The sequence below is a fragment of the Microchirus variegatus genome, assembly GCF_963457635.1.
Source record: "Microchirus variegatus genome assembly, chromosome: 21".
Taxonomy (NCBI): domain Eukaryota; kingdom Metazoa; phylum Chordata; class Actinopteri; order Pleuronectiformes; family Soleidae; genus Microchirus; species Microchirus variegatus.
The window spans coordinates 1,763,403-1,775,652 of NC_139822.1; the positions used below are offsets into that span (position 1 = coordinate 1,763,403).

At 40.6% G+C, this 12,250-nt stretch overlaps 2 protein-coding genes across 2 annotated transcripts in view; one reads left to right on the forward strand and one right to left on the reverse strand.

Annotated features, from left to right (window-relative positions):
• Window positions 1-5,049: 5,049 nt before the first annotated feature.
• Window positions 5,050-7,937, forward strand: mrpl33 (mitochondrial ribosomal protein L33). Its single transcript, XM_083907952.1, has 4 exons — window positions 5,050-5,163; window positions 6,221-6,239; window positions 6,734-6,840; window positions 7,575-7,937. The coding sequence occupies exons 1-4, from the start codon at window positions 5,103-5,105 to the stop codon at window positions 7,622-7,624; spliced, it is 237 nt and encodes a 78-aa protein (XP_083764078.1). The 5' UTR covers window positions 5,050-5,102; the 3' UTR covers window positions 7,625-7,937.
• Window positions 7,938-8,069: 132 nt separating this feature from the next.
• The window catches only part of rbks (ribokinase), a gene marked incomplete at its 5' end in the record, with an annotated part of 57,844 nt that continues 53,663 nt past the window's right edge, over window positions 8,070-12,250 (reverse strand). The window contains one exon of the mRNA XM_083908141.1: window positions 8,070-8,264. Coding sequence (XP_083764267.1) covers window positions 8,091-8,264 — 174 coding nt within the window. The 3' untranslated portion in view covers window positions 8,070-8,090. The remainder of the gene's footprint in view (window positions 8,265-12,250) is intronic.

Here is a 12,250-nt window from a genome sequence, read left to right on the forward strand (position 1 = left end):
ATCGGTCATCCAGGTCCAGGCGACTGGACTTGCTTGACTTAAAGAGTAACTAAACCCCCAATGCACTTTTGTCAGTGCACTAGTGCATATGGTTACATAGTAATGTTATTCCGTGATCCAGGTCCAACTCTTGGTAGTTTTGTATAAAGTATTTGAATTACATATTGTGTGTTAAAAATGGGCGTATGTACTTCCCTCTCTGGTTAAACATCTCCCATTGCATTTGAATTTTCATATTAGCTGGCTCATCCCAGGCTTTGGTCACTTTCCCAGTGCTTCGTCACCAACCATCCTATCCTGTCTAGAGAGTTGTTAAATTGAACAATGTAGATTGTTAACCATAGTGTTGTATGATGCATCCCCAACACAGAAAGCTCTTTGAAGACACCACCCTCATTGACAGGACCAAACTCACTCCAGACCAGAAATTTTTTTCAAGCAGAAACATGGGTGTGCTATGGGGTCACCTGTATCTCCCATAGTGGCCAACTTCTACATGGAAGAGGTAGAAAGCAGAGCTTTGGCCTTATACACTGGAACTGCACCTAGCCACCTGTTTAGATATGTGAATGACACCTGGGTTTAACCTGGAATCCTTCACCGACCACATCAACAGCACAGACAGGGACATCAAATTCAACTGTGAGGATGTCAAAAACAACACCCTGGCCTCTTTGGATTGTGCTGTGGCACAAGGCAGAAACCTCAACATATCAGAAATATACAGGAAACCAACCCACACAGAACAATATCTGCTGATCAAGACCCAGCGCCACCCACCGGAGCATGAACTCAGCATCAGAACTTCTACTGCACCGCTGGAGAACTAACATACCCACAACAAAGGAGGGAAAGACATTGGAACAGAAAAACACATCAGGAGAGGACTCAAAATCTGTTTTTTTTTTTTTTATCAGACATGGAAGACAATCTGGATAACAATCTGTCCTCAAAGTGCCTCGAGTGTATTTACACCTGTATGTGTGTCAGAGAGAGACTTGGCAAGTGTTTTAGTAATTCCTCAGGGGTCAGAGATGTTTGACACTGATGCTTTAAGTTTGTGGTCAACAATCAGTATGTTTACATGCGCAGTTTAGTTTAGCTAAGGCCGTAGTCCAACTAAGACAGTTGGACAACTTGCAGAGTCCGAGTATACATGCGGAGGAGAAAACCGATTTTATTGGCCGTGAGCGTCTGACTCCGTTTCCATAGTTGGCGCTGTATCTGTGGACTTTTACGCCAGTGAACGGCGAGATGGGTCGTTCATCGTGAGACAAATAAGATCGAACATCTTTTTATTTAAAGGTGCCATATGTCAGAATGTGGTCAAAAACGGTTACTACATTCAAATTCAAAATACCGAGATCTTTTAGGTTTCATTTTCTGACGTAACTGGCAACCCGTGGCTGAGACTCTACTGACTGCAATGATTGGTAGACGGCGGTAGGTGGCGCCACATGCCAAAACATGACTTCAAAACATAAACATGATTTGCAGTCTGCAAAATATTTTTTTTTAATGCAAATATTTTGTCTGTACTGTTGTTGTTGGTGAGTTCAGTTTGTTATATGAACATTATTCCTGAGTCTCTGCGACATATTAGGAGGATTTTATGGCCAGTTGCTTTAGATTTATTACATAATGCACCTTTAAGCGTTAATGGAGTTACTTCAAGAGCTTCTCAGGTGGTACTTTGTATAAAAAAGTTTGAGAATCACTGGTTTAACAGAAAGTGGAACTAGAATTGCTGTGGCGTTTGGTTATCAATCAAATTTGCAGCCACTCAGTCATCGTGCAAAAGGACACGTCAGATACATTCTCCCTGCACCAGTGTTTCACTGTGAAGAGACAAAAGACTGTGTAGTTTCTGTTAAAGGGGAATTCCACAGTGTCTCTCTTTTTTTCCCAAACCATTCATCTGGTTCTGAGACACAAGCTTTCACTGAGGTTAAGGGACATTCCAGTGTGTCCTTTATTCTTTTCCTTCCAGCCCATTCATGAAATTTGAGTTGCCTCACTGATGTCTAACAACTAGAAAGATCTTTTTGATCTTTTTCCATGATGGATCAGTTGAATTACTTGTTTGTTGATAAGATACTAAATAAGAAATCAACAATTGTGACATTAAATAACCGAATAACTTTTTTTAAAGTGGATCTGACATCCTACATGACCACATCCACCGAGGCCGTATCAGACAATCCAATCTGGGTCAGAAATTCTCAACAGATGCTTATTTTTGCTCTCATGGCAACCACCAATGTAATATCACAAATGAATAACAAATATGTACTGTAGGATCTAAGTGCCCACTCTCCCAAATGAGACAGATGAGGTTTACAGGGACATGGACAGGATTAAAAAAAAAAAAAAAAAGAAAATAGATCAGCAGGTTAATAAAAAGATAACTGATGTCTTATTTGCTCAATAACAATCTAAATGCTGTTTACACAACCAGAAAAATCGCATTTTCTCATTAACAAATGTAGCATAATTCTACTTCCTAATCATTTCTCAGTGTCACTTTAACTGAAAGGTTTTGTTAGTGTTCATACATTTTCAGAAAATGTATTAAATGCCCTCAGACGTTAACCTTATAAGTGCTTTGTTATTAGTACAAAGATGAAGCGTGAAATGTGAAAAGAAACACAGCGTATTTTCCTGTACCTAAAGTGAAGTAAGCCCATAACCTGGAAATTACCCACATTTCAGCCAAAAGTGCCACAAGCAGTTTAAACACCACCACACTGATGTGCACGTTTGTAGACGTGTAAGTAAGTATTTTAATGTCATTTTTTTGATTCAGAAACATGAGCTCATGCGTATCTGTGGTTTTAGACACGTACAATGGCAACATATGATCCTGGCGTCGTCCTTGGTCTGATTCCGTCTTCTCAGCCACTAAACCACTTTGATCTCATTCATTATCAGGTTAGTGTCATTTTATCACGGTGGTTAAAAGACAGTTATTGTAGTCAGGTATTGTAAAGCAATACAGAAACTCAGATTTTACAGCAAAGGCCAAGGAAAAAAAAAGTCTGGGAAGCCCCTCATGTATTTACCTGAGACTAATTACTATAAATTGTATTATACAAAGTGATTATGCTATATCTCAGATTAAACAGTGGAAATGATGGTGCTTTTCCACTATACAGCTTCAGCGCGACTCATTTCTATTCTCTTTTTAGGGATAGTACCTGGTACTTGGTGATTTTTTTGGTACCTGCTCTGCCGATACTAAAATGTGACGTCAACAAACTGCCCGGCCACTGATTGGTCAGAGAGTGTCGTAGGGTTAGGCGATTGGGCAAATATCACGTATGGGGGGGCGATTTTGTCACTCTATCCTGCTAATTTCACCCTTTAACACCAAGCGTATCGCAGACGACACGTTTGCGCAAGTGCATTTTGCATTATTTCTGACTCCAAGTGTAGCACAGTCCATTGTTTTTCCTCCCTTTCCTGAAAACCACTTTAGAAGGAGGAGGACATGTTTTTGAATCTAAGTGCCTTCGCCTCTCTGTCACCGTTCTCGCCATAGTTTTTCAGTCTGTACTCTTAAGCCCAATTTATACTCCTGCGTAAAGTGCTCTGCGTAGCTACGCAGAGTCCTCTGCGTCGACGCAGAACCTGTCGAAGAGCCTCTGCGTCGTCTCCGGGTGCAGGGAATATTTTTTAAGTGTCCGTCACTCCGTCAAGGGACTACGGAGACGGCAAGAGCTGCGATTGGTCCTCAGGACAGGCCGAGCTAAGCTGCTCTGTGCCGGCTCTCAGTGCGCTCCGGGCGTCCTGACAGAGGCGGAGCTGATCCCCGCCGATAACGCCGCTGCCGAACTATAAATACGTCATATCTTAACACACACAGCACATGTTTAGACTCTAAATGGCCAATTTCTCGCCTCAAATTATCTTAAAACTGCGTTCCGTGACACAGAAAAGTGAGAAACGGCCACTTTTTCAACAACAACAGTCTTTCTCTCTCTTTCTTTCTCGGACGCCATTGCTCACTGTAGCCAGCAGCACAACAACCTTGCGCAGCGACCCCTACTGATCGGGCGGGAAATTGCAGCGAGTGTCCGTCACCACGACGCAGAAGTATAAATGCTCGAGGCGTCTCCGTGGTGACGCAGACGGATAACGCATACGCAGTCGGAGAAGTATAATGTGGCCTTTATGGATCCGATGAGTCCTTGCCAGGTTTTACAATGGGCAAAATAACTGATTTCCATGCAACTGGAATTTCCCCTGTCCCACACTGTATTGAACAGTTTCAACACTACCATCAATGCACTGTTGTCTATTTTTCGCCTCATTTACTTTTAAACCTTTCACATTTTCTTTAAGCTGACTCATTGTCGTACTTGAGGGAATTCCAGAGACGACTCCTCGAGTCATAATTTCTGCACCTCAAATCAGTTCCCTCTGACAACGAGTTTCCACTCTGCCAATTAAGTTCCTCGCATTTTCGTTTAGCTTTTATCCCAACCACTTTCTTCCATCCTTCATATATTCCCACCATCTGCTCCCATCCCTCGCTCCCTGCCTCATCTGTCACTCTCCTCCGTCATCTCCTGTGCATTCACAGTCCGGTTGTGCAAGTCCATCATGTGTCAAGTATGAAATCACAACATGTCACATTTGACATAAAAGGTGAGATGCTGTATCCCTGTCTGATGCATCTTTCTGCTCTGAATCTGGTCCATGTGTCTTCTTAGAGAGAAACACAGCAGTTAACTTGAGTGTGTAACATAAGGATCATGTCTACAAACTTATTCAAGTGTGTCAATGAATGTAAATAAATGCATGCTTGACTAAGTATTAAGTGATGGATGCATAGATCTTCCTTATACAGATATATTTTATATATGTATATATATTTTTTTTTAATATATTTTATAAAATAAAATAAAATAAAATATAAATAGATATATAAATTAATAAATAAATAAATACATTTCCATTGTGCTCCTTCACTCTGCACTTCCAACAACAGGCTTCACTGAGTTTCTTTTACTGTGCTGCGCCTTTAAGAGAATCCGGAAGTGGTTGTAAAAACCGGATGTTGAAATCCTCAATGTGACTTCCAGTGTTTGTGTGTGTGCATGAAACAGTGTGAAATTAGCTGTTTAAAGTCTTCAAAAATGTTCCTTACGGCTGTGAATTGTGAGTATTTTGAAGTAAACATAGTAAACATAAGCGTTCTGAGAGTGTGTCACGCGCTTATTAATGAGTGTCTCTGACGGAGCTAAACGTCAAAATCTGCCGTTAGCATCACTGAGTGACCAGTTCACGACACGTTTCGGTGTCTGCAGCTGACCTTTATTTTCACGTTGGACTGTTATTGATGTTTCTGTCGCACTGAAAGGTTTAAATGTTTAAATGTTGTTTTTTGTCGCGATATCAATCACACGTAGGCTCTGTCGTGCAGAGCGCTTAGCCTTAGCTGGTCGTTCGATGCTATTCCTCCAATCACCCAGACGTAAACGAGAGAGAAAGAAAGGCACAATAACCTTCACATTTCTTCAACATTTTCTCGTAATGTTAGGTTTTCTTTATTGAATTGTCAGTGAAATCTATCTGTAAACATGTCTACCGGTTGATGCATGCTGAAATAACTGGAAACTAAAAGAAGTCGCGTTTTTTAATGTGAACATTTTTTTTAATTCGTTTTAAAAAGGTGAAACTCCAATTTTTCAGCAACCAAATATATTGACATGAAATAATTACTCGATTCATCAATTGCTAAATTAATCGTCAACTATGTTGATAATTGATGAGCATGCCCCTTTAGAAAAGACCTATATAAGATAAGTGGAACTCAGCCTCCATTAATTAGATTATTTACACCTGTGATTTTTTACCCCACCATAACCTGTCAAAACGGCAGCCCTTTTAAACTAAAAACTGAGCTTTTATAGGTTGATTATTTTCTTGGTTTATTGAGTAAGCGCTTGGTCTATAAAATGTTAAGAAATGATTCAGTTGTAATGATTTCTGTGTTACGTGGAGCAAACATTCACATTTAAGAAGCTGAACCATCTGAAAAGATCAGAAGATTTGACGATTGTGTTGTGATTATTCTAATTGCATTGTTAGATTTATAAATGATATAATTGTTCAGTCTTAGCATCTGCTTGTACAGTGTGTGTCAGTGGTTGTCAAACATCGTGATGAACTCCCTCATTGACCCACATTTCCTCTCTTTTCTTTCATGTCACAGTGGCCAAGGCAAAGTCAAAGTAAGTGGAAGTGGGCTTTGAAATGAGCAGCACTAGTGTAGTGCCCGCGCAACATCTGTTTTTGTGTGTGTTTTCAGTAATTGTTTGTTTGGTGTGTTTAAGTGCTCATTGTTACTATTGCACAGCAAAAGTTCAGTGATAATTCTGTCGAGGACTGTGTTTGTCGCCTGCCTCAGCTTCACGGCACGTTGTCCATCGGGCAGCCCGCTCCTCCTCTCAGGTAGCCCACAGTGCTGGGGAGGGGTAGTGGCTACAGTCGAGCTGCAAAAGACAGCTTGTGCTTCTTTTACCGATATATTTCACAATATCTTTTGCATTACTTATCCAAACAGCGAGCACTTGGAACTGGACTTAGCCGTGCCTGTAGCAGGACACCTGTCAAGACAGACGTTTCTGCAATTTATACATAGATCGAGCGACGACAATCACATCATCTACAGCGTAGTTTTGCAGTCGATTTTGTCTTCACCAGCGTTTTGTTCCTCTCCTGTCAGAACCGTCCTGGTGCAGATGATGAGCGCCGCAGGAACAGGTTACTGCTTCAACACCAAGAGGAACCGGCTCCGAGACAAACTGGTGCTGCGTAAACACGATCCATTCGGTAAAATACTGTCTGATTTTTTCACCGACTGGGACGTGATATTTCTGTCACCTGCTTCCATGTGGTTTTGACGCACTTGTTGTTAGGTCTCTGTGGAGGAAGTTGCCAAATAAATGTTATTTCTCTCTCCTTTTTGTTTATATATGTGTGCTGAACCGATGTTTACTTAAACAATTTACTACAGTTTTATGTCAGAAAGGCAGTGCTTTTAGTTTACCGAGAAGAGCAGACTCCTGCTCTGATGCTGCAAATACCACTGAAAGAGAAAGGGGGAGACGGAGAGCAGGACTGTAGCTTAACCATGTGTTTGTCAACAGTATAATGTTAACGACTAAAATGGTGAAAATGTTGCTTCTCTACATGTGGTTTGATACCGGAGCGTTTATGTTAATATTATGCACAAACACAAATGAACCTGCTTTGGTCCCCACTAAAGCATATAAGACCAGAGTGTCCACGGGGTCTTAAGAGTATTAAAAGTTGATAAATCAATTTTGGGAAAATGAAGGCCCTTAAAAAGTCTTAATCGTTATTTCATGAGGTATTGTACTGTAAAAAGGTATTGAAATGAACTTCAGGACTCCTGCATATACCATGGATTAGAACACATTTTCCTGTGGATTGAAGTTAGAATAGATGTTTTTCATTGCTTTACACTGTATTTGTTCTTGTTGTTCCATTCAAACTCTGTGACCTGCATTGAAATTCAACTTTTTTTCCCCCTGTCTTTACAGTGAACAAACACGTCTTGTTTCTTGAGAAGAAGAAAATCAGATCAATTTAAGGACAAGTGCAAAAATCTATGGACAGAAACCTACAAGGTTTAAAGAGACTATTTCTGTTCTTTTGGATCGTACAGTCAACATTTGGGATCATCTGCTTTCTCCGGTGAACTCTGAAGATTTGTTCTTGGATTTGAATGACACAAATTGCAGCCAAGCTTCCACAAAGTATTTATTGCCAAACTCGACACCATATGATACAGTCATACGGCTTTTGATCAGATCTGTACAGAAATGTCAGTCACACTAAAACAAGGTAATGTGATCTGTTTAATGTCATTCAAGTCTTAAGGTTCATGTCATTTATTAAACAGTTTAAAAAAAAAAGTTCGACTGGAGTATTTCTGTTCCTTTGATTTAGCTAAAGCAGCTAATTTACTCTCCCATAAGACACTTCATGCACACCTCTCAGTAGAATCAGCTCCACATTTGGTCCAAGCAGCTGATGAACCAGCTGATGAGCTGTTCTCAGAACAGTGGAGCTGGAAGGTCCTTTCTGAAGGGGAAGGACGTCTGCGTGCCCACAGCCTGCACACTCACTCCTGCCACCTGATTGGCTCTCTGTGCCATGTCCTCCAGAGGCATTGTGGGATAATGAGCCATGTAAAAAGCCAGTGCTCCAATGAAGCTGTCTCCAGCTCCCTGTAAAGAAACATACATCATATATCAAATGCTTTACTCACATTTCTGCTCTGCACAATCATTTGATCTGACTGATGAGTGGGTTGACATTTTTAAAACATTTTACCGTAGTAATCAAATTAAGACATCATGGGAGAGTTCATTTTTGAAATTCCAATAACTGTGAACAGTAGGGGGTGCTGTGGCATTTGCCAGCTGTTTCCAAACTATGTGTACCTGAACATCTGCCCTGTGTGAAAGTGTCTCAGTCAGCTGTTGGAAAGAAACATCTGTATTATCTTTTAATGCTTTAATTACTTTCACAAAGGTGTCATCATGCATTACGTGAATGTATTACTGCAGTTACAGCCTTTAATATTGTAAAAGGGAGAATTTAACTGACAATGTGAAAAATGTTGTGTCTTTAAATTACTTGAGTTATATACAGAAAATGAAAATGTATACTTAAATATAAGATGTACACATAATGACTAAATTTAAATGAACAAACAAAGTGAAGAAAGCACCCAGATTGAGCAGAACTCTGGTTTTGTCTGTTCCATATTTGGATAAACATTACAATCTTGTAATTTGTTCCTGTGGCAATGACCTACATTTCTTCTGATTTAAAACATTTATTTAAAAAGTGTCCTTTCTGACTTATTCTCCTTCATGGAGGTACTAAAGCCAATGTATCATTTCCAGAATGATGTCTCCTATCCAAGAATCAAAGACAAAGAAGTGCCTAATAGTTTTCCACAGACAGCTGAATAGCACATGCATGCTGTAATCACCCACCAGTGGCTTCACCATAACTGCCAGCAGCTCTGGTTTTGGCTATGAACACATTAATCTCTTCCACTTTTTTTTTTCCTGCTCATCTATTGATAGAGATGGAATGTGGTGTCTACGCCCTGGAGGGAGGTTTGGTTGGGAGGGGACACCAAGTGGAGGGAAGGAGCTGATGGGAAGAGGCACAATGGTATGTGGCGACATGCTCATATTTAACCACAAATGCCCCCCCCCCCCCCAACACCGGTTCTCACAAGTCTGCTCCATTACTCATCACTTTGGCTCTCAGAAAGACTTCACTGCACTGAGCACCTCTGTGAGCCCATTCCTCCACCCCCATCACCCCCACCTTTAGCCTCAAAGTAACCCTTTCATCAGAGGGAAGTGCCATTAGGAAAAAAAAAAACCTGACACTGACCCCAGTCGGGCAGAGAGCGCCAAACTAGTCTGTGTTGGACGAGGTGTCTGTAGGGCACGGCACAGATTACATGTTTGTCACCTAAACCACACAAGGGCAACAGAGTGCAGCCTCGGGACCAGATCTATATCCAAAATCTATAAAAGGCAGCATTATGAAAATGTCAATGAAGATACCCTTGCTGAGCAATGCTCAGTCGGTGTGTTTACGTATGTTAAAGACAATTCGGTTTTCTTAATGTCATGTAAACAAGTTAGTCGGACTAAAATAGAGCTAGTCTTCGTTGGGCTAACATACTTAGATAATGTGATTCATAGTCTGACTACTCCTGCATGTATATGCTGAGTCAGACTTGGCATTCTGTGCATGCACCAACATTTTCTCCCCAATCCTTGACCCAGAAGTAAAAGGAGACGACATATAAACTGCAGTACTGTTCAAATTTTGGACAACATACTAACCTATGATGTTTTTGTCAAATTTTGGACGACATACTAAAGTATAACTTTTTTGTGTATTTTTGGACGACATACTAAAGTATGACTTTTTTGTCTATGTTTGGACGACATACTAAAGTACGACGTTTTTGTCACATTTTGGACGGCATACTATACTATGATGTTTTTTGTTACATTTTGGACGACATACTATACTATGACTTTTTTTATTAAATTTTGGACGACATACTATACTATGACGTTTTTGACCAATTTTGGACGACATACTATACTATGACGTTTTTTACCATTTTTGGAAGACATACTATACTATGACGTTTTTGACCATTTCTGGATGACGTACTATACTATGACGTTTATCACCAATTTTGGACGACATACTATACTATGACGTTTTTGGCCAATTTTGGACAACATACTATACTATGACGTTTTTGGCCAATTTTGGATGACATGTACTATGATGTTTTTGGCAATTTTGCACCATTTCTGGATGACATACTATACTATGACGTTTTTGGCCAATTTTGGACCATTTCTAGACGACATACTATACTATGACGTTTTTGGCCAATTTTGGACCATTTCTAGACGACATACTATACTACGTCGTCCAAAATCCCAAGATGGAAGGCTGCCCCTTTCAGTTATTGCTGCATCTGTTGTTTTTGAATCAAATATTCCTCTAAATGTAATATCACGTGTGTCCACTGGAGGGCAGTTTCAACAGTTGAGCAGCCATTAATAATGTAATATTATGTTTGTCCACCGGAGGGCAGTTTCAACAGTTGAGCAGCCATGAATGATGTAATATCACGTTTGTCCACCGGAGGGCAGTTTAGATAAATCCATTTGGAATCTTCCACTTCCTGTTTGCCATTTGGAGCCAGCAGGAGCAGGAGGAAACACATGGAGGACGAGGAGCAGCGAGGACAAACAAATGTGGTAACTGCTGCTTAAAAATGATCCACACATTTCTCTGATGTTCTGTTGACACTCTGTTTACAACTGTTGTTAACATCCGACCTGAGTGATCTGATCACAGGTGTTCACATGCCACCACATGCTGCTGCTGCTGCTAATGCTAATGCTAATGCTAATGTGAAGTCACTGCTCCACAGTAAATAAACACCTTTCATTTCATTTGTCTTCACATACAAATGATGTTGAAATCATCAGAGACAACATGATACGATTTATCACGATATTTGAAAAATCATATATTGCGTTATACTGACAGTGCTAGTGAAAGTGAGCACTTGGCACCATCTAGTGGACTGAACTATTAATTCAGAGTTGCATTTACACTGTTCTGTTCAATATTGTCAAAGTGTGTCTCCGACCACCTCCTGTCGTAGTTTGGCAAATCGGTTAACAATCTGGTTTCTTGGTTTGTGGACAAAACAAGACATTTTAGAACATCATCATTTTCAGATCAACATTTTATGACATTTTATGGACCAAACCATGAATCCAGTATTTGTTTATGGAGCAGTAAATTAGGATTCACCTGTGATTTCATCACCTCAGACGGACGTTAACAGCAGTTGTCAACAGAGCCTCTGTTTAATGTGTCTGCATTGATTTCCATTGTTAACATGTGACTTTAGTGAAAACCACGTTCACCTGTTTGCTGCTTTTTCAGGCTGAAGCCAGTCCAAGTCAACTGCAGCTTAAGAGCTCTTCATTGTTGGGATGTTAACACAGGAACTTGATCAACACTATTATTTGTCCAAAATGAGTGTTGATCAAGTTTCTGTGTGAACATCTCAACACTGAAGAGCTCCAAACAGCTGCAGTTGACTTGGACTGGCTTCAGCCGGAGAAAGCAGCAAACAGGTGAATGTGGTTTTCACTAAAGTCACATGTTAACATGTCAAAAATGATGTGCACACATTACTCACACAGAAGTCTAATTAATGTGTGGATGATTTTTAAGCAGCAGTTACTGGACACCTGGACCCCAACTGTCTGGTGGACTTTCCAGGGAGTGAACCCCTGTCATTTTTTTATGGTTTTTTTTTATGAATTTTGGGGGAAAATGTGTGAAATAAAATGACATAACCCCCTCCTGTCATGTCTGTGAATTTCCGGGGGGACACAAGCCCAGCCCCGTTTCCCACCACCACACCAACACCAGTGAGTAATCTCTTGGGACTGCGAGGTGGAATCGAACCAGCCACCACCGGACTGATACAACCTTGCGGTTGTGAATGAAACCACTACGCCACACATCCCTGTGAGGTTTAGTAGCTCTTGGTGTTTTTCAGTGTTCACTTTGGATGTGGACCCTTAAATGTTGGACTATAAGGGAATTGAACCCATAATCCCAGGATCTC